The sequence below is a fragment of the Pelobates fuscus genome, chromosome 2 (genome assembly GCF_036172605.1).
Source record: "Pelobates fuscus isolate aPelFus1 chromosome 2, aPelFus1.pri, whole genome shotgun sequence".
NCBI lineage: Eukaryota > Metazoa > Chordata > Amphibia > Anura > Pelobatidae > Pelobates > Pelobates fuscus.
The window spans coordinates 361,504,621-361,526,120 of record NC_086318.1 but is presented as its reverse complement, the minus strand read 5'-3'; the positions used below and the strand labels follow the sequence as shown (position 1 = coordinate 361,526,120).

General features: G+C 39.5%; 1 protein-coding gene across 1 annotated transcript in view; it reads right to left on the bottom strand.

Annotated features, from left to right (window-relative positions):
• Positions 1 to 627: 627 nt before the first annotated feature.
• The window catches only part of TMEM87B (transmembrane protein 87B), a 55,304-nt gene continuing 34,431 nt past the window's right edge, over positions 628 to 21,500 (bottom strand). Inside the window, exons 7-22 of the mRNA XM_063441373.1 lie at positions 17,678 to 17,752; positions 15,623 to 15,661; positions 14,300 to 14,393; positions 13,464 to 13,525; positions 11,981 to 12,164; positions 11,790 to 11,889; positions 10,597 to 10,690; positions 9,831 to 9,902; positions 8,599 to 8,707; positions 8,444 to 8,502; positions 6,445 to 6,548; positions 4,944 to 5,014; positions 4,780 to 4,850; positions 3,838 to 3,890; positions 3,166 to 3,196; positions 628 to 1,400 (exon numbers count right to left, since the gene is read on the bottom strand). Of these exons, the coding sequence (XP_063297443.1) occupies positions 1,359 to 1,400; positions 3,166 to 3,196; positions 3,838 to 3,890; positions 4,780 to 4,850; positions 4,944 to 5,014; positions 6,445 to 6,548; positions 8,444 to 8,502; positions 8,599 to 8,707; positions 9,831 to 9,902; positions 10,597 to 10,690; positions 11,790 to 11,889; positions 11,981 to 12,164; positions 13,464 to 13,525; positions 14,300 to 14,393; positions 15,623 to 15,661; positions 17,678 to 17,752 (1,260 nt within the window). The 3' untranslated portion in view covers positions 628 to 1,358. The remainder of the gene's footprint in view (positions 1,401 to 3,165; positions 3,197 to 3,837; positions 3,891 to 4,779; positions 4,851 to 4,943; positions 5,015 to 6,444; positions 6,549 to 8,443; positions 8,503 to 8,598; positions 8,708 to 9,830; positions 9,903 to 10,596; positions 10,691 to 11,789; positions 11,890 to 11,980; positions 12,165 to 13,463; positions 13,526 to 14,299; positions 14,394 to 15,622; positions 15,662 to 17,677; positions 17,753 to 21,500) is intronic.

Genomic DNA, 21,500 nt, shown 5'->3' with positions numbered 1-21,500 from the left:
TTATATACACACTGCATTCATACACACACACACTGCACTCATACACACACACTGCATTCATACACACACTGCACTCATTATACACACACTGCACTCATTATACACACACTGCACTCCATTCATTATATACACACTGCACTCATACACACACACTGCATTCTTATACACACTGCATTCATTATATACACACGCTGTAAATAAATATTCAGTTAATATAATTTTTTTAGGATCTAATTTTATTTAGAAATTTACCAGTAGCTGCTTCATTTCCCACCCTAGTCTTATACTCGAGTCAATACGTTTTCCCAATTTTTGGGGGTAAAATTAGGGGCCTCGGCTTATATTCGGGTCGGCTTATACTCGAGTATATACGGTAATAAATGAGCAATAAAGCATTTGTAAAGGACTGTTTTTCTTTAGATTAAAAACAAAATTCAAAACCATGTATAGTCATTGAAGAGAATTAATTTAAAGACACAGAATGAGTATTTGCAAAATTGTAAATTGCTTTCAAATCATTTTTCATTTAGAATACAGAAAAACTGAATGTATGCAAGGAAGATTGTACATGTTTGTAGAACCTTTTTATATACCAACTTAAAAAGTTTATTTTATGCACACAAAAAAAGAACCCACACAGTATAATTATCCATAAATAATATAAAAAGTACAACATATTTTATAAACGAATGAGAGGAGAGGAATTACAAATTACAATCTTCACCCAACGGGTGACATTCACTCCACTCTGACCAAATCGGATTGGTACAAAATGTCTTACCTGTAAAACTACAGGAAATCTTTAAGGCAACAGCTATGGCATGAAAACGCCAAATAAAATTTAAAGAGTTATAGAGAACACAAACAGGTAAAAAGTCAAATAGTCCTTTCGCACAGATTCTCACAAAATAAAAGGGACTTCTTTAAATTTGTTTAAATTCGTATATGCAAGTAAAGGTTTGATCTTTACAAGGGTGTTTGACAGCACACATATAACAAGATCCATTGCATATTCCTATTGTAGCGATAATCTTAGATAAAAATATATTTTAACCACTTGGAACATGCAAAGTCACAACTCTTCCACCACCTCGCAAATCCTGAAAATTAAAACGTACATGCCATGAATTGCCATTAGCATGGCTACAAAAAAAAAAAAAAAAAACAGAACAAAAAACACTAAAACAAAAAAATAGTTTTCTGGAAGGATAGAGGAGGATTTGGAAGATCTTCTATGGTCCGAAAATATGAACTACATCATCGATTCAATCTCTTCAACACTGATGGAATTTAGCAGATCATAGGCCAATCAGTGAAGCAGTTCGCAATTTTGTTTCCTCTGTCAATCTATCCAGAGATCATTCAATTTTAGACATTTCATATTTGGTCATCATTATCTCCTGAAAAGAAGAAGAAAAAAAAAAAAATATTAAATAAAATTAGACTTAGATTATCGTTCTGAATTATTAGTGCTTCAACATCACACTTCTTTACACAAATACATGGTGCACAGGAATGCATGTACCAGATTATCAGTTTTATTCTGAGCTAAACTACAAAGGAACGCAAGTTCTACAAAAAAATAATATAATCTGATCGGAGTGTTGGTATATTATTAAAATATTAGATGTTTGAGACAAGTGTTTATATTTCAAATATTTTCATTAAATGCAAATCTTAACTCAAATGCCAGTGCATATGTAACCTATATCTATATACACAGATATTACAAGAGGGAGATAAAACTGCAGCAAACATTGAAATATTGTACAAGTGAATACTAGCATAAAATCTGTGCATTTTCCAGAGGCATGAAATGGTATATGTTATGCAAAATATATTACATTCCAGTTAGCAAATGTAACACTTTTATAAAAAATATCCAAATGGTCGTGATAGTTGAGCCAAAAACATACAAGGTCTGATTCTCATCCAACTGTTACATACGTTGTATGTTCGGTAAATAACATTACTGCAGATGTATTTTCTCTTTGCTACTGCAAAATTGATCATTGGATTTAGTCCCATTGGTAATCCACATGCTGTCCACTGTGTAACTCTATAGATGTGTTTGTTGCTTAAATTGTACGCGTTTTTTTTTTTTTTTTTAAATAAACATGTTCACAAAAATATATATAGATCTCTAAATCATACAACATTTTAAGGGACAAAAAAAATAAATTATTATTTTGTTTTGACAATTTGAAATTTACTTTTTATTTATTTTTTGGATGGGCTCCGTCTCATATGCAAATGGACTAAGCTCTTTCTGAATTGATACAAGAGGAGTTAAACCTGCTTGAGAACGGAGCTGGAACCCACCGAAGCGCAAGCCATTTCAGTTGTTGTACTTCGTATTCTCTTGCACCATGTTTTTTCGCTCTACCTAAGGTAGAAGGGTAATCTAGACGTGGACCACTTTTTCACTGTGCCTAGAGGGGTAATCTGCTATCACTCACTGACAAAGCCTAACAAGGTGGAAAGGACCATCTATGGCTGCTGTATCTCTCGTGCAAAGGAAGCTGGCCTGCGTTTTGGGTTTGTTCTGCCTATTAGGGTGGGGTCAGTCTGATATGCAAATGGTTTAAACTTTCTGTATTGGCACAAGATGAGCAGAAGCTTTAAAAATGTATGTAGACCCACCAGCTTTAAAAATGTATGTAGACCCACCAAGTGGCCACTTATATGTGCGGTTTTCTGTATTCTCTTGCATGCTGTTTTTTTTTATTAACTGCACTTTTCGAAATATATGAAATTCATGCCAAATATTGAATAGGTCAGGAGTTGGCAGTTTTTGGCACCCCAGATGTGACTACATCTTGAATAATGCTTTTACAGCCAAAATGAATGCAAAGCATCAGGAGAAAATGTAGTCCACAACATCTGGAGTGCCCAAGGATGCCAACCCCTGGAATAGGTCATAGAAATATAGAATGTGACGCCAGATAAGAACCATTCAGCCCAATTTTCTATATACTTTAATTAGTCCCTGGCCTTATCTTATAATTAGGAAAGCCTTATGCCTATCCCACACATGCTTAAACTCTTTTACTGTGTTAACCTCTACCACTTCAGCTGGAAGGCTATTCCATGCATCCACTTCCCTCTCAGTAAAGTAATATTTCCTGATATTACTTAAAGTATTTATGTTCCCAAAATGATTACCTCATCGGAGTCCATTAACACTGGAAGCGCTCTATAAAAGCAAAAAAATAAAATATTAAGATACAAGCCATTTTCACAGACATTTCAAATGGACATTCTTGTAGCACTTATGCCGATTAAACCTCTGGGGTTGAATTGATAAAAATGCTACTCTTGCACATCCAAGGTTTATGGATTATTTTGTGTACCTTCTACTTCTAGCTACAGCTGCATATGTTGAGCGATCAGTCACGACTCTAGCCCTTATTAACAATTTCATGAACTAGAATAGTGCATCCAACAGCAGCAGGTCACATTGCACTGGTTTATAGAATGGGAAAATTAGAATCTACATGACTTAACTCATTTGAAGCAATGTGAATGCAATGAAATTAAATAATATTCTTATATCATCCAATACAAGAGATTACCAAACTAAGTGGTGCTCACTCTACTCTTTGTTGACCGTGACAATATTCATGAGATAAAGCAACTTGACCATTAACCCCACAGCTATTTTATGACTTGTTTCTTGTACGTAAATAATATTTTCTAGATGATGTATACATAAATGTTGAACATTAGAGTGCCTGGATGAGTACAAATGGTAAATATTAGTGCAAAGTTGCATGCAAACCGCTAGAAACTTAATTGAACTTAAGGACTAGTATACAAGAATAAAAACATAATTACGCGTCAGCAAATGAAGTCGGGATATTTTCTTCCACCCACTTCAAGTCTTCATCCTTAATCAGACAGCGAGAAACATTTGTGAGCATACCGAAATACCATATGAGACAATAATACAGGCAGTGTACAGCTAGAATATAAATGTTGCCTGCCATGGATTCTAAGTAATTTTCTTTGGGAGTGACAGAGACTAAATAAGACCAAAATCACTCTCTTTTCCCCTTCTTTCTATGAAGGAAATCAGACTGTATGAATCAATCACAGTGCTCCACAGCAATGAAACGGTCTCTTAATATAAAGTCATAAGCAAAGTTTTAGAGCTTAAAAAAACAAAACAAAAAAACAAACAAAGAAAAAAAAACATCCAACCTCTTTCGATGATGAGCTCAGTAAATATTAGGCTTTTTAATATTGGAGTCAGGATTTGTTTCCCCGTTATGCCACCATAAAAAAAGGACTGCATATAGAAGGTTACACAGTGAGTGCAACACCAAATCAACTTAATCAATCCCTGCATTCCCGATACTGTAACTAGAGTTTGTTTGAGCTACAGCCAAGTCTTATTAAAATGGCACGGTCACTTTCCAGAGTTTTAAAATTAACGTGTTCCTCTTTTTCCCTTAGTTTTTAGTTATTCTAAAAATCACCCTTTTATAAATAAATAAAAGTAGGGACTATTGGTGCTTATGTAAGGCATCATTTTGGCAGAGGGCAGAGGTTAGCAAAGTTTCATTTCAGTCACTAAGCTAATTTATCCACAATTCATCAGTCAAAATAATCCTGCAGAAGAACGAAGAACAAACTTCAGATATTATGGACGGAGAACAAAATGGAAAGATTTACGAATTAACAGATCACTTGATGTCTGGTACATTTGTAGATGCAGAGTAAAGTATTCTAAATTAACACTATATTAACTGCCCACATTCTAGAACAACTACTTACTGTATTAGTAGCAGGAGGCTTTGATGTTCCATTGGGTTCTGTCTTCGTACCTCTTAATTTCATTCCTTCAGCTATTATGAAAACAAGACAACGAGAAGTTTAACAATGACAAAGTATTTGGGAGCCAGGGGTAAACTGTATACAGTTTTGCACTTGTCCATCACCTAAATGGTCTGTTACCAAGAATTCTTCCACCTCGTCATCAGAATCATCCATAAGTGGGGTGAATGCGTACCTGAAGAAAAAATGGCTAGATATATTAAGAAAAACAACTGATTTGTTTTTTAAATTTTTTTTTAAAAAAATGATATATATATATATATATATATATATATATATAAAAATCAGATTATGGGAAAATACTACACAATTGGAGTATTTGTTAGCATTGTGAATGAATGCAAAGAAACAAATTGTGAACATTTATTTCTTGCACATTTTGTCTGTCTATGCACACATGTACTGTGGAGATCTTTCCCGATTACTACAGTAATTTGCAGTCAGCATACAAAGTAGGAAAAGGATGGAAAACAAACTGAAAGATGTCTAATGACCGAGATAAAGCAAAAGTGCAGGAAAACAGTGACATTTGCACTCAAGGCTAAAGATTCTCCTGTGATTCAGTTGTTGAAAATGGGATATATACATTGATGCAATTCTGTTGCAAAACCTATCCATTGTACCAACAAGGGAATGGAAACATGCTGCAGTGGTTATGAGTTTCATAGGATTTGACTCACTCACTAGAATGGGTCTATCTTGGTCTGAGAAGATTAGTTGACTACTTGTAACAAGCCATTGGTAATTTTAAAATGAGCAGTTTCCAAACCAATCCCTATGGAACTGTAATAGTTTAGGGTTCAGGGATTTCCAAACACTTTCCCAATGAGAAGGACTAGTAAAAAAACACATCACAAACAAGGTCCACCTTCGGACACACTCCTGGCAAATATAATATTATAAAGCCCCCTGCGATGGAGAGCACGAACTCTGGACCCAATTCACTTTTAAATATTGATTGTACACGAAGATTCTTGCAAACCGAGTTAAAGAGATTTTACCTTGCTTAATCTTGAATGATCACGTCTTATTTGTTATGGGTTGTAGTGGTTCGGACAATAGAAGGAAGTGTGGGGGGGTGGGAGCCGCCTACTATCAGTAGAAGCTGAAAGCTTTTGACAGGCTTGGATGGGGGTCCAAGTCTGACAGTCCATCAAGCTTTTGCTTTTCCAGAGGATTTTATATAAAACATATTAGCACTATATAATAAAGCCATCACTGATTGTGTCAACTGTTGGGTTAACTTCTTGCATATTTCTTTCAACAAATGGGACAGGGTAGGGGTGCCCATTATAGCCTCTTCGATACGTATTGTCTTTGGAACATTTGGCTGCTCTAATCAGAGCTCCCACGGACATCCGAGGAATATACATATCAATAATGGATCAAATACAAAAAAATTAAATGAAAATACTACAACTACTACTACTACTACTAATAATAATAATGGAAGTGTGATATGCAACTGAATCAGGTTTATTTTAGTGTAAAAAAAATAAATGGGTGTTAGTGTCCTAATAGCTTTACCAACAGTGACTTAATACAGTTACAAAGTGTATTTTAGTAGTAGCATGCTCAAGCAGAAGAAATAAACCAAGTCTTTACCTCTGGTTATTTGCTGAAGGTCTCCAAAGAAACATAATAACAAGCAAGAGAACAGAAAACAGCAATCTCCAGAAAGCATCATCCACCCAAAGCTCCATCCAGTCCTAGAACATATTAAAATAAAACTAAAAAGTTATTAGGACAAAAAAATTAACCAGATGACAGTAAACATCACATGTGAAAAGTGAATAAGCGTTAATTTCCTCAGTCATCTGATTTTTTATAATATTCAGTATGTATAATATTCTCCTAACACAGCTTTGTCCAACTGCTATTTTGCATGTGGCCTTCACTCAATGTTTGACCATCAGCAAGGTATTTCGGTTTTTTGTTCTTAATGGTTGCTCAGTCACATAGTACCTTACTTCCCCACTCCTCAGCAATAATTCACTCACTGTACATGTTTCAAAGAGCCTACTTTTCCTGACTATTTTTGAGTTTATGAAAGCAGTCTCACAGCCAGTAAAGGTGTATTGCCCAAAAATAGAATTGGTTACAATGAGATTGTAGCGATGGGATGTCAGAAGTGAATGGCTGAGCCTGGTTAAGTTAGAGCAGGAGTGTCCTACAGGTAGATCCCCAGATGTTTCAAAAGTACAGCTTGCATGATGATTTATCATTCTAAAGGCATGCAAAGCATCAAGGGAGTTATAGCTCTACAACATCTTGGGGTCTACCTTTTGGGCACCCCCAAAAAGGTAGATCCCCAGATAAGGGAGGTAAGATCAAGGGGCAAAAGGGGAATGAAGAGACAGAATGGGAGGCTTCCTGATGGTAGAAGTCATTGAATGATATCTGCAAATGTAATGTGTAGTATGAAGAAAATAAATAAATAAAAAAGGAGAAAAATATGTGAAAATATGAATAGGAAATAGCACGAGTAAAGGGACAATAAGACAGGGGATATATAGAATGCAGGAGGAAAAAAATAAAAAGAAGCACAACAGGATGGATAAATAGGGAATGAGAGGGTGAAAGTGGAAAAAGGAGGGAGGAGATTGAATGAGAAGAGGTACAGGGAGTAGATAAAACGGAGAAAATATGATAAAATATAAGTCAGAGGCATAGATTACAAAGGATGGAGACAGGGTGACATTTTGAGGGAGTGAATGGTTTAAGGCTTTAGGAACATGAATGCAAAACTGGAATACAGAAGCAAATAAAGGCTGATGGGGGAAATAAGACTAATCAGGTCCTGGAGGACAGATGTCTGAAATAAGAACAGAGAATGAGAAATTAAATGCCCACAAGGAGACACATTAAATGTGAAGTTGAGGGAGGGATGGTACAGGAGGAAAAAAAAAGAAATAAAATATAAATGGGAGAAGGGTCCTCCTATTCCTATGAGTACAGGAAGGAAGAGGGATATTTTTAATGCAGGCCTGGAGTCATGTCAATGTGTACACACATGAGGCCATTAATTTGATCTGTCCCAAGGAAGCACTAAATAAATATATAATCAAGACAGAATGGTAAAATGCAAGGGGGATGTCCTTGTTATTTTTATTTTTGTGGCCATCTTAGAAAAACAGCTTTTTAAGAATTGTGACATTATAGCAACCCAATATTCCATCTGCTCCTGAAACAGTTAACTAGAATAATAAATAAAAGGCAAAAACACAGCTGAATTGTGCGCTGTAATTCTATAGGGAAAAGAAATGGAAAGCATCTGAAAAAAGACAATGCATTCAAACTAAATTTCTGTTTTATTTGATATATTTTATGAGGTGTAATAGAAGCAGATTACATTTAATAAAAGGTCAACACTAGGTGCATGACTTTGTAAAAAATTTAGAAGACCGTTAATTTAAATCAATAATCACCTCTGTATCTGATGAGAATATGTAATGCATTTGGGAAGCCACACTCCTAAACACTCACTTATTTTGCAACCAAATACTATTTAAAACTACTCAACTTCTACAAAGTACCCACGCAATATTTCATATATTTGTGAGATATGTGGGCAAAGCAACACAAAAAAAGTAATTATACTCACAGTTGGACAATTTGATAATCTGAAGGTTTTAGTCGTCCATGCCATAAATATTACAGAAGCTAAAATGTAAAACAAATAATTATACAATATTTAGACATTAAAAAAAAATTAAATAAAAACCAAGTATCAAAAACAAAAAAATATCAAAATCTTACCTATAACAGCAAAAATTAGGGTATTGGTAAAGTGTCTATAAAGCGAATATTTTACAGTATTCTTTCTTAACTTCAGGGTTTTCATAGTCTGTGCAAGACTTACAAATATGTATGAAAAAACTAAGGAAAATTACTCGGAACTCTTAATTAATTGAATTAAATAAACATTAATATTCTCAAACGTTATAGTTTCACAATACAGGAAGCAAATTACAGATATCTATACACAAACAGATATCTGTACACACACATCATTCTACAACTCCCAGTAGTTTTGAAAATATGCAATATATATATATATATATATATATATATATATATATATATATATATATATGTACATATACAAAATCAATCAAAATAAGCTTCCACTGACATGCTGTTAATTTCTAAAGGACTTCAACCAATGTCCCTTTAAGTGAAGACATTATGAAACACTATACAGAAAAGCTACAGGAAATTTAACTTTGGCTTGCACTTATGCAGTTTTAAGAAGTTTCTCTAATTAAAGGGACACAAATCACCAATTAAAATTTAGCTTATTGAAATTGTTTTGGTGTACATATGATCCTGCAGTCTCCCTGCTCAATTATCTGCCATTTGGGAGATAAAGAATTTTGTTTATGCAGACCTAATCACAATCCCCCTGGCTGAGACTCACAGATTGTCCGACACACTTAAAAAGAGTCTAAATTTGTAGCTTCCCTTACTGCACAGTGTGTTTAATTTAGAATGTATTGTCTCTTGCTCTTTTAATTGCCTGCTAGAGCCTCTGCAGCCTGATGAGTAAGATTTAAAAAAATGTTCAATTAACAGAGCAGTAGATAAGAACTTCTAAATAAAAACACACTGTGTTCTAAGATCTGGTTGAAAATTAGACCATTTTTCATGGAGGCCATGTGAGACACAGTCAGGTGTGGCTAGGTCTGCATAAACCAAAACCAAAGTGATTTAACTCCTAAATGGCAAAGAGACTAATCTATACAGCAAAACTACTTAATTAAGCTACAGATTTTTTGGTGCATTTAATGGAAATTAAATTTTCCACAAACTGTTCTGTAACTTACATTACTTTAAAACATTAGTTTTAAGATTTCCAATTATTTTAAAAAAAAAACAGTGGTATAGGGTGTTCAAACATTTCTACAGAATAGAAGGACAACGACCTTTAACTGTGATGCAAGCTAATCAAAACTATGTAAACGTAATGTTTTTAAGCTATTAAAGGATATCCACCAGCACAAGGCTGAGTCCAGCAGCGCCAAAGGAATACTGGCCAATAAAACCAAATCCGATTCTTTGCTCTGTAACAAAATAAAAAGTAAAAAACACACAATCAGGTTATCTTAAAAAGACTTACAGATTTTGTGCAATATATAACATGACTAGTTCCTTCAAAAGGCAGGTCATGTTTTCAAGTATAAATGTTTGTAAATTTTTAAAAATAAATAGGCACTTTTATAAATTAATCTTGTAACATCCTTTTGGCTGACAATTGGTCCTCTTATTTCCTTGTTGTTCGGCTCATTGGAACCAAGCTCAGAGCACCTGCAATGCAAAGACTTCACACTAAGCTGCATTGGGGAGTCTGTTATTGGACAAAATAAAATCTGGTTGGGTTAGAGGGGGAAAGCTCCAGCTTTTACAAGATTTTTTTTAGTTGTACCCCCAATGAAACAAAATCCATGCATAAATGCATAATGCGAAATCATGATTATTTAAACTTTTGGGGGACAGTGGAGTCACCACAAGAACAAGTTGAATTAAAATAATGGCTGTTCTTGCTGAGGAGTATAACTCCTAATTCCATGCAGACTTCTATCCCAGTTCTGCCAAAGTCTGGGAACACTGAACATCACAGGGGTGAAGCATTATGTGGGAATAACTGCACTGCTGGTTTCACTACCTGCGCACGATGGTGTTATAAAGTATGATCTGCCTGTACAATCAAGCAAATCAGATCTGTGTCTGAAGACTAGTAATGAAGAGCATAATTACCCCAGTAACACGCATCACTGCTTCAATAGTTGCAAATATCAGGTAAAGAATGCCCATTCCAACCACACGATGCATGAGTGCTCCTAAACGAGGTCTGAGCATAGAAAAATCACAAAAAACATACTGACACTGAAATCTTATATAAAAGATAACATCATGTTTGCAAATTTAAGCTTCTTCCACTATACAAGCAGCCAAAACATTGGTTTTCTTTGTAGCTGCGGTGATTTTTAACTACATCACTCATACTAATGAATACTAAAGGGGTGGGCAGAATATCACAGAAAAAAATAAAAAATAAATGGTACCTCTCATATATATTGTTGGGTGACCTTATAAAAGACTGTTACGGTTCATTTGAGGTTAATATATTCAGTCAGTAATTCTGAGGCTTATGTTTTGCCGTGCATAGTATCCAATTAAGTATTGGATATGTCAACTTGTTGGTGTGCTATTGTACAGCGCTATGGAATTTTGCTGGCGCTATATGAAATCAAATAATTAATTATTGTATCCACGATTGACCCAAAAATACAATTAGTGCCTTGAGTCACATATTACATAAATGTAATATAGGCACATACCTACAGTCTTAAAGTATCAGCCTAAGCCCTATAAACACGTTGCATTACTGCTAAATGCATGGTGTAAGAGTTCCCCTGAGTTCTTGATTTGACTGTCAGCTGCCACCAGTTTAATAAGTTGTTCCAATCATCCTCTGTGATTAATGGAATTGCTCATTGGGGATAAAATACGTATTCCATTAACCACCACTGGACAAGGTATTATGGGATAAGCTCAATCCCTGTAAGGCAGAATCAGAACTTGCTGACTGAAGAGAGTAATCCTGGTGTGGGGAGGGGTCTGCCTACAGGTGCAGGCAGGCTCACCTAAAAATGTATGCGATTATTTATTTTTAGCCAGATTTTGGGCAATTTTCAAAGCATTAAAAAAAAATAAAAAAATTATATATTGTAAAATTTTAAGTAGACCGTCTTTTTTAATGCAGAAAGATGGTACCAAAATAAGCGCAACCCATACATCCACTGAGGAACACAAAATGTGGATTACATTACAGTCATTAAAGCTAAAAACAATTAATTAAAAAATATTGAAATATTGTACTACAGAAGCAAAAATATTATATATGAATATGAATTGTGTTTTAGGAGTATATAGCAGAATTCACTTACTTCACTATGCCGTATCCAAGACTTACAATGGTCACCAGCAGCCGAGCCAAAGTTCTTTTTACAGCAGAAACCAATTCTGCAAAGATCAGCAGTCCATGTGCTAAGGAAAGAAAAGATGAAGGGCCACAGCTTATAACACTGTATTGAAGGATCACAGTATAATGTGTATAAAAATCCTCACTGGAACTCACTGGAGACTCCTGTGTGGTTAGTGTTTTGATATTCTGCATAGTAAACTGCTTTCTCCAGCATTCCAAGAAAAATGACTGCCGCTATCCAAAACTGAATTCTCAGCAGATCTTTCCAATAGCAGGCAGACCAGATAAACCACAGCAGTGCAAGGAATATATACACAATGCACATTACCATGTAAAACTGAAAAGAGAGAAAAGTATTACATTAATTTATGTCCTCACAATTCTCACATTTAAAAATACAGTTTTAAAACAATTTCATGATTTAACCCCTTAAGGACACATGACATGTGTGACATGTCAGGATTCCCTTTTATTCCAGAAGTTTGGTCCTTACGGGGTTAAAGGGACACTATAGTCACCAAAACAATGACAGCTAAATGTAGTTGTCCTAGTATCTACAGAACGTCCCTGCAGGCTGCCTAGTAACCCTTTAGTGTGCGTCACTCAGCCACAAAAGGTGCTTCCTAGGTCAGTGCTGCACACTGTACAGCACGGAAGTTCAGCGACTTCAAGGTCTGCAAGTTGATGCTGAACACTCCTCAGAGATGCATTGATTCAATGCATCACTATAAGGAGATGCTGTTTGGTGCAGCATGACGTTTTGCCGCGCATGCGCAATAGTCTCCCAATGCTTTCCTAAGGGAAAGTCATTAGATTGGCTGAGATAGTCAAGTTTGATGATCTCAGCCAAGGAGGCAGAGCAGTGTAGAGCCAGCCACTACCAGACCGGTGCAGCGCTATAAAAGGGGTGAGTAAATCACCTTTTTAACAAGGGGCTAGGGGAGCCAGTCACCTAAACAGCGGTTTTAGAAATAGTGTCAGGAATACAGGTTTGTATTCCCGACAATCTAGTGTGTTCCTTTAATGATTTTCTGGGAAACAATAGAAATCTCTCATTCTGGTAAAAGACTGTCAATATACTGATTGTTAAGAGCATCAACAACATTGATTAGAAACTGTATTGTGATGATTAGAAACTAGTTAACTTGCATATAAAACACTTAGTGACTCAAAAGGAGAATAACTTTTCTGGATTGAAAAGTATCTGTTTTTCAAGTGACGCTCTCCTTTCTTCTAAGTACATTAACATTTTGGCAATATTTAGAAAGAGGTAGAGCTCATTCTCTATTTATACATGATAGTTGCACTCCGAGTGCTCTTATTCACTAGTTTCTTATTTAGTAATCGCTTTCGGCGATCAGGTTTGTCACTACTATCTACAAAATGTTCCTCGGATATTGGTCAGAACACCAGAGCTCATCTACAAAGATGATCACAGAAGCACAGGAACAGCTGACTACTGCTACTTTTTTTTCCTCTCCATATTTTATGGAATCTAATCCTCAGCACCAACATTAAGACTCATTTGGAGTGTTCTGTTAAGAGAATTTAACAATCAACTTTAATGTGACATTGCTGGATAGCACTATTGTCCCAATAACTTCTAAAAAAAAAAAACAAATTAAATTATACTTGCAATCATTAATGGCCATTCGGAAGCAGAAATATACCCATATGGACTCTCCATTGAGGTTAAAACTGAAAAACAAAAACTAATTATTACCAACAGCAATCAATGTAGAACACTACAAAAAAAAAAATATATATGTTTTTGTTACTTTCCATTTATACATTGGACCAGGCACCAATCTGCACAAATCCAATTTCTCTACAGTTTAGCGAGAACTAGGACACATTGAAAAACAAGAACAATAAATTGGGCAATACAGGTGGTCCTCACTTTGCGACCTACCTGGTTTGCACTTACAACCAGCTTTCTAGCGTGGGGATTCAAGGGATTCCCTACGTTAGAGACCTGGTCAATGTTCTGAGAATTCTCCCGAACATAGATTAGAGGGATTCCCTGCTCTGCTGCGCTTTTCTATGTTCAGGGAAATGTCCCCATACATAGATTAGAGGGATTTCGTGCTCTAGTGCATATGTCTATGTTCGGGGAAATTTCCAGTGCACCCCAGGTAGGAAGCAAGCTGTAGTGATTATGTTGCTTGCAGTGTTACTTAAAGTGAAGTAACAACATTTTTAACTAAAAAGAGGAAACAATGTGTGCAAGGAGATGCATGTTGTGGAGATATTTTCATCTTACTTATTCATCTTATTAATTGTATCCAATATAGCACGAACATTATGGCAAGTTTTGACAATCCTAATTAAATTGTGATATTGTGTACGTGCTTGCACAAGTTTACCAATGATAACAGATATTGGCCACAAAACAGCAAAAAAAAATATAAAATAAAAAAGTAAAAGACAACAAATATGGTCTGTAGAGGACAATATTAAAATCGCACATACCAGTTAAATTCCACTTTGCCTTAGTTTCTGCTGAAATGACGAGCACAAAGACAAACGGTCCACTTCGAGACGTTTGTGCTACAATGTCATACTCCTGTAGGAAAATAAAGCAAAAACACAGGAATTCAAACAAATGGCAGAATAACGTTTTTTGCACGCAATTTATAAAACAGGTGTGTGTGTGTGTATATATATATATATATATATATATATATATATATATATATACACATATACACATACATACACACACACACACACACACACACCTGTTTTATAAATTGCGTGCAAAAAACGTTATTCTGCCATTTGTTATATATATATACATACACACACATACATACATACATACATACATATATATATACATACACACACACACACCTCAATTGTTTTATATAAGCACCTATTCTCAATACATCACTCCTGCAGGGATGGACAAACAAATGCAAGTCATTAACCCCTTAAGGACACATGACATGTGTGACACGTCATAATTCCCTTTTATTCCAGAAGTTTGGTCCTTAAGGGGTTAAAGTCCACATCTGCTATAATTCTTTGCAATGTTTTGTTTTGCAGTTTGCTTACAGTACTGGTAAGTGTAATTAATTAAGCCTCTAAAGCCAGAACATGAACAACATAAAATTAGAACAGATAAGGCTTTACTGGGCAATAAGTTTACTTATAAAACCAAAATATTGCGCTTGCCCATACAAAGATGTTGGGTTTTGGGCTCATTTTCTTTTAAAATCAAAATGACCGTAAGACTTAATTACTAAACAGTGAACTGTAATGAATTCGTATCAGAATGGCAAAACACAGCTCTGACTATGGCTTAGTCAGAGAATATTTATTATAAGTTAGTAGTGGTTTCCTTTTATTTTGCCTTGTGAAGTCTTTTTAATTTTCAAAACTTAAAATATAGGAAATCGATTTCTAGATAACCTTAGAACTTTTTTTTGTGGGAACATTTAATGCAAGGCAGTCCAATAACCACTTCCTCCTCCTTGCAAGGTCTAAAGGTTGAGGCTAATCATCCGACTAACAATAACCCCAGTTCACAACTGCTTACTGGTATTGCGCACAGTAACCGCCTTTTTAATCTCATCAGTGACAGGCACAAAGTTTGCAGATAGTAAAAAAAACAAACAAACTGGTGTATCTTCCAACGATAATACAATATTTCATTCATTAAGCCAAGCCCCAGTGAATACAATCCTATTATTAAGTTACAAAAAAAAAGCAGGTACAAGAAAGACTGTAATATGTCATTGCACCTCTAACAAGAAAAACTGCACTGAGTGGGACTCCGACACAATTTACCTTGTTTTGAGCAGCTCTTCTGTTTCTAATACTGACAAGCTGAAAGGTAAACATGAAGATGAATTATTATGATTATGCATAAAGCATCAACAAATTCTGCATCACTGTACAATGGGTGGACTAACAGACTAAATTGGAACCAGACAAGTTGGATGCACAGGAACAGAGTAGTTGATGGCCTTGTTCAATGAGTTTACATGCTAGAGAGTGCTGCACACTGTGCAGCACTGACCCAGGAAGCCCCTCTAGTGGGCATCCGAGTGACTGCCACTGGAGGTGTCCCTAGGCAGTAATGTAAACACTGTCTTTTCTCTAAAAAGACAGTGTTCACTGCAAAAAGCCTGCAGGAACATATGTAGACACCAGTACAACTACATTAAGCTGTAGTTGTTCTGGTGACTATAGTGTTAAATATAAATACACATAGACTGTACCAGTGGTTCTTAACCAGAGTCTAGGCACACATCTGGCCCATATATGTCAGGTGGTCTAAATGATTAAAACAGACCCATCAAATGTATTAGGCTCCAAGAAAGTGCCCACAATTAGTTTTTACTACAGCAGCACTGCCTTCCTTTACAGACAGCCCTCATACTAGACTCTTACCATTGTGTAGATTTGGGAGTATGTGGTTTGTGAGTGGTGGGATATAAACTAGATTTAAACCAAGTCTCTAGTGGGAATTCCCTCAATCCTTGGTGATCTGGTAGTGGAACCTGTGGTCCGCATCTTCTGTGGGAGCAGACTACATCTGGCTCCTATTCCACCGACTTTTTACTAGTAAGGCAGAACATTGACATAGTAACCTGCAGCAATAACTGAATCATGTGGAAGAGTCCCCTGTGGTGTCTGCACCCTCTGGAGATGCAGACAGCATGCTCACACTTAAAGCACTCTGGGCCAGTTGAGGAGATCCTCTAATCTCCAGATCTGGGCCATTTCAGTTTTCAGCATCACGTGCAATGCAGAGGCACTTTTACTGTAATGTATAGCACGTGCTGTGCCTGGGTGTAGAGTAACTAAAGAAGGGATTACCACGTATGTCATTTGGGTGCCCAGAGGGGAGAGATTTACTTACATAAGAATTCCATCTTCCTAACCAAATGAGTGCCACTAGAAATACTTCTGGAGTGCCAAATGAATCACACTATGCACCCCATAAGGATAATATTATTGACAGTTATATAGCGCGACAGTTACATAGCGCCAACAGATTCCGTAGCGCTTTACAATATTATGAGAGGGGGGATTTAACTATAATTAGAACAATTACAAGAAAACATACAGGAACAATAGGTTGAAGAGGACCCTGCTCAAACGAGCTTACAGTCTATAAGAGGTGGGGTGTAAAATACAACAGGACAGGAGGTAGCAATCAAACAAGGTGGAGTGAAGCAGAGCTGGAGGAGAGAGCAAAGTGCTGCCCTTTAGGAGAGAGCAAGAGACAGGTTTGTGAAGTAGAGGTTACTCTGGGAGGCCACAAGCTTTCCTAAAGAGATGGGTTTTATGGCACTACTTAAATGATTGAAGACTAGGGGAGAGTCTGATGGCAGTAGGCAGGCTATTCCATAGGAAGGGAGCCGCCCGCAAGAAGTCCTGCAAGCGCGAGTTGGCCGTACGCATGCAAGCAGCGGACAGGAGGTGGTCATGGGCAGAGCGGAGAGACCGAGAAGGGGCATACCTTTGGATCTGTGAAGAGATATAAGAGGGGCTAGAATTGGTCAATGCTTTATAGGTATGGTATAGCACTTTGAATTGACTCCTATAGGATAAAGGAAGCCAATGTAAGGACTGACAGAGGGGTGAGGTGTGAGAGAACTGACTAGAGAAAAAATATGTGTGTCATATATGTGACACATGTATGTGTCATATGGCTAACACAAAAGAAAAATCAAGTTTTGCACTCAAAGTGCAACCAAGACATGTATGAATGACAGATATTGGGATGCATAGCGATTACTGTGCTATTTCAAAATAATTTGGCTTTGTCACACCTAAACAACAACTGTTGTGACCTAAGCAAGATATTTGTCAGACATTAAAATACTTGCTAACCTGCGTTCCTTTCTGAGCATTTGGATTGGCGTCATTTGCTGCTGGTTTAGAATTGGTTTCAGGTTTAGATTTTGCCTTTGAAGAAAGAAAATATATTAAGTTATTTTGTAACATACATTTTACAGCTGCCAAAAGACTGTAGATACCAGAAACTGTTAATAAAAGAGTTATGTCAAGCATCGTAACAACTGCTGCCCACTGTAGTGGTTATGATACCCTGAGTACTCTGGTACGGTTTCCCGGTAATGGAGCAAAATGTATAGTAATGGTTTACCCCTGTTACCTGGGTCCCCACGGAGCTCCTAGTCACTCCTGCCTGGGGACAATATTCCAGCTTCTGCAAAGATACAGTAGTCAGAAGTTGATGCCGTAGGCATTTATTGGCGGAGAACATCACCTGATACTTTCTCAGCCAATGTATGCAATCCTGTCCGCAAAAAAAACAACAAACAATTGCACAAAATTGACATTAGCCAGCCCGGAATTCCAGTTTTGAGCTAGTGACAAGGTCAGAGGTGGAGTTAGACTCAGCAGCAGAGTGGTTAATATCCATATGTGGCAGAAGAGGGCGGGACTTCTACTGCTCCCAGACTCCAGTCCCCAGCGGTCCTGACTGCAGCTCCAGCCTCCAGTGCAGCCTGTCCCAGCCGACCACCAGGGGTAAGGCTCTCCCTCCCTGGCCCAAGGTACGGCGTGGCCTGGAAGCCGTCGGAGATGGCCGCTTAACTTCGGAGCTCCGACCCGCGCAGCATTGTAAGCAGCACTAAACGCAGCAATACTCTCCCGATAGGGCGCACCAAACGGGCAGATACCCACCAGACCCCCAGGAGACCGCTGAACAGCCCGCACGCCGGTTCCCTGGACGGCTACCTGCAAACACCGAGCAGCCAGCCACGCGGCGCACAAGGCCCCAAGATGGCCGACAGCCAGTACTCACCGCCGGAGACGGAACCCCATGCTCTATCCCTAGCGGACATAAGAGCAGATATCAGGGCCCTTACTGCAACCATGAAGGACGACCTCAAAAGCACCTCGGACACGCTCCATGAGGAAATTAGAGCGGAGGTCGCCATCTTGGGAAGTGAACTGGCAGCACAAGGTAGCCGCATTCAGACCCTGGAGGCCTCAGAACAGGCAATGTCTAGCCGCATAGAAGCTAATAACCTAGCAATTACCCGACAGGGGACTATCCTTCTGCACCTTAGAAGACAAGCTGAAGATCTGGATAACAGAGGGCGCAGATCTAATATAAGAGTTCGCAACCTCCCTGAATCCAACGGAGAAGAAGACGTAGAGGCTGTACTTACTGCCCTCTTCAAAAGGTATATTAGGCCCAGATGCACCGCAACATATCCACTTCGACAGAGCTCACAGGGCCACAAGACCGAGAAACATTGACAATTCTCCTAGAGACATTATTTGTTGCTTGCGTGAATTTAAACTAAAAGAACCGCTCCAAACAGTCCTGGCCGTTTCAAGGCTCAGAAGTGGCCCTCTACCAGGACCTGTCACCCCTCACTCTTGAGGCCCGCAGGGCACTCCGGCCGGTAACCCAACTTCTGAGGAGCCGCAACATCCCCTATAAGTGGGGCTTCCCCTTTAGCTTACTGGCCCGCCAAGATAACGAATGGATCCCGGTTCGGTGGCCTGAAGAAGTGCCGATATTCCTGAGGCGACTAGGCCTGCCGCCCACGGAGATTGAAGACTGGATCCTGAGGCCGACAGAACCACGCCCTGGCCCGATGGCACAAAGACTTGCACGACGCCGCAGAGAAGAATCGCCGCACAGACCGCCGGCGCACCGGCCACGCAACCCGGCCCAGCAGGCTGACTAACGATTTGGCACTGAGGCGGACGACTTGGCGTCTCCCCCGGCTGGTAGGACCGAGGCATCCTTGTGACTGAGATCGTAACGGCTAAGTACATTTATATTATTATCCTGACACGTATTGACTTTGACCCGGGACTATTGACTTTAATCGCCTAAAACACACGCTAGAGGTGTTGGCATGGACTGACTCCTTGCGGACTGGTGCCACCCACCCGACGACATCTCCCCTACCTGATGTGGTCAGGGGCGCCTACGCACCACCGAGACATTGACAGCTTGGCACTATTGAATAGAGGGGGTGGGATCCTAGACGCTCCTTGGGAGGGGGGGAGAAAGTTGGGAAATGGGACCTTGCCGCTTCATACTGTAGTGCCGCTGCACCCGGACCACCGCCAAACCAGGGGTACAGCCTGATGCTACTCCAGGCTCTACTAGAGGACTGAGAATGTGGGGGAGGGGGACCAGGGTAATGTTGAATGTTGGAGGGGGAAAAATGCTTGTGGTGCGTGGGCGAGGGTGGGGGAGGATGAAAATGTATAATGGTGGGAAAGATGGATGTAAGACATGGGGCCCACTGAGCACTGTACTTGGCACAGGAAGGTCACAAGGTCACTGGATAGGACAGGTACCATATATGGAGTGATTATACCCAGTGAAGCCCCGGACACACATCCTAGACCTAGCTTAGACGCCTCAGCCAACCCCACTCTTAACGCAGACTATCCCACACTCTAGACCGCACTCGCACTGCAGAGACAAGCACCCAAGAATCACGCCCACTGTCACTGACCGACGCCTGGACGGCACGCCCCCACCACCATGACGGTGACGAACTGTAACGACCTGTGCTTAACCTAATCTAACCTAACTGACTCTGACTCGCCCATTGCCACCTGAGAGCTGACTGGTTATGGGACTCTGCGGAGCCCGGACCACCAGACGGGGGAGACTCTACTAACGCAATTTTAGATAGTGCTGACTTAGACCCGAAGGGAGAGTACATAACCGCTAGTAACACCAGCAACAAAGTGCACACAAGACGCTATATTTTCAGCGGGACAGGTAATCCACCTGAGACTTCCAGACACACCCGCACATCACTTCGACTTGGCATAGGCCACGACCCGAACCAAGCCTGTGTAAACCAGAACCACTGAGGGGGCCACAGCCGCGGCTACTCCGGTATATACCGTGTAGTGGTACGGCTCTGGACACCCACCCAGTTACACGGGACCTCATCCTATACAGGAGGGTACACCAACACCTACTACATAAGTTGGTATACACACACACACGGACACACCCTACATAACAGCCGCGCACACACTCTCACCACCACACGCGACTAATCACCCACACACACTCCAGGGGACAACCAAACACAAGTAGGCACACAAGCGCCTACGGAGACACACCCCGCAGACGTCTTACGACTGTGACGCTGTGTCACGAGGGACTTCATACCCACAGCGCTCTAACTCATCGCTGGACGCCCCGGGGGGTGCTCACCTGGCCCCCCGCCCCCCCCTCCTGCCTCTCTCTCTCCCCTCTGTGCTCTTCCTCCTTTCCCTTGCTCCCGCTCTCTCCCCGCCGCCCTACGGCGGTTGATCCGGCAGGCCACGGCCCCGTTCCCGCACACAAGAGGTGGAGACCCCTGGCTGGAGGTACGGATTAGACCGCATACAGCTGACCAACGAGTGGGACGCGGCAATGGCCTACTCTCCGGCACCCCTGATCATTACGACACAGAACTGCAGGGGCCTCAACACCCCTGAAAAGAGATCACACCTCTTGAGAACCCTCAAGAGACAACACGTTTCGTTTGCTCTCCTGCAGGAGACTCACCTGAGAGTGGAGGCAAACTCGTTACTCAAAAACCGACACTACCCACTAAATTTCTATAGCAATCACCCCACAATGCGAAAAACGGGGACAGCTATCCTGATCGCAGCTAACCTCCAGTTCGTGCCCACAGACCATCTGTCGGACGGC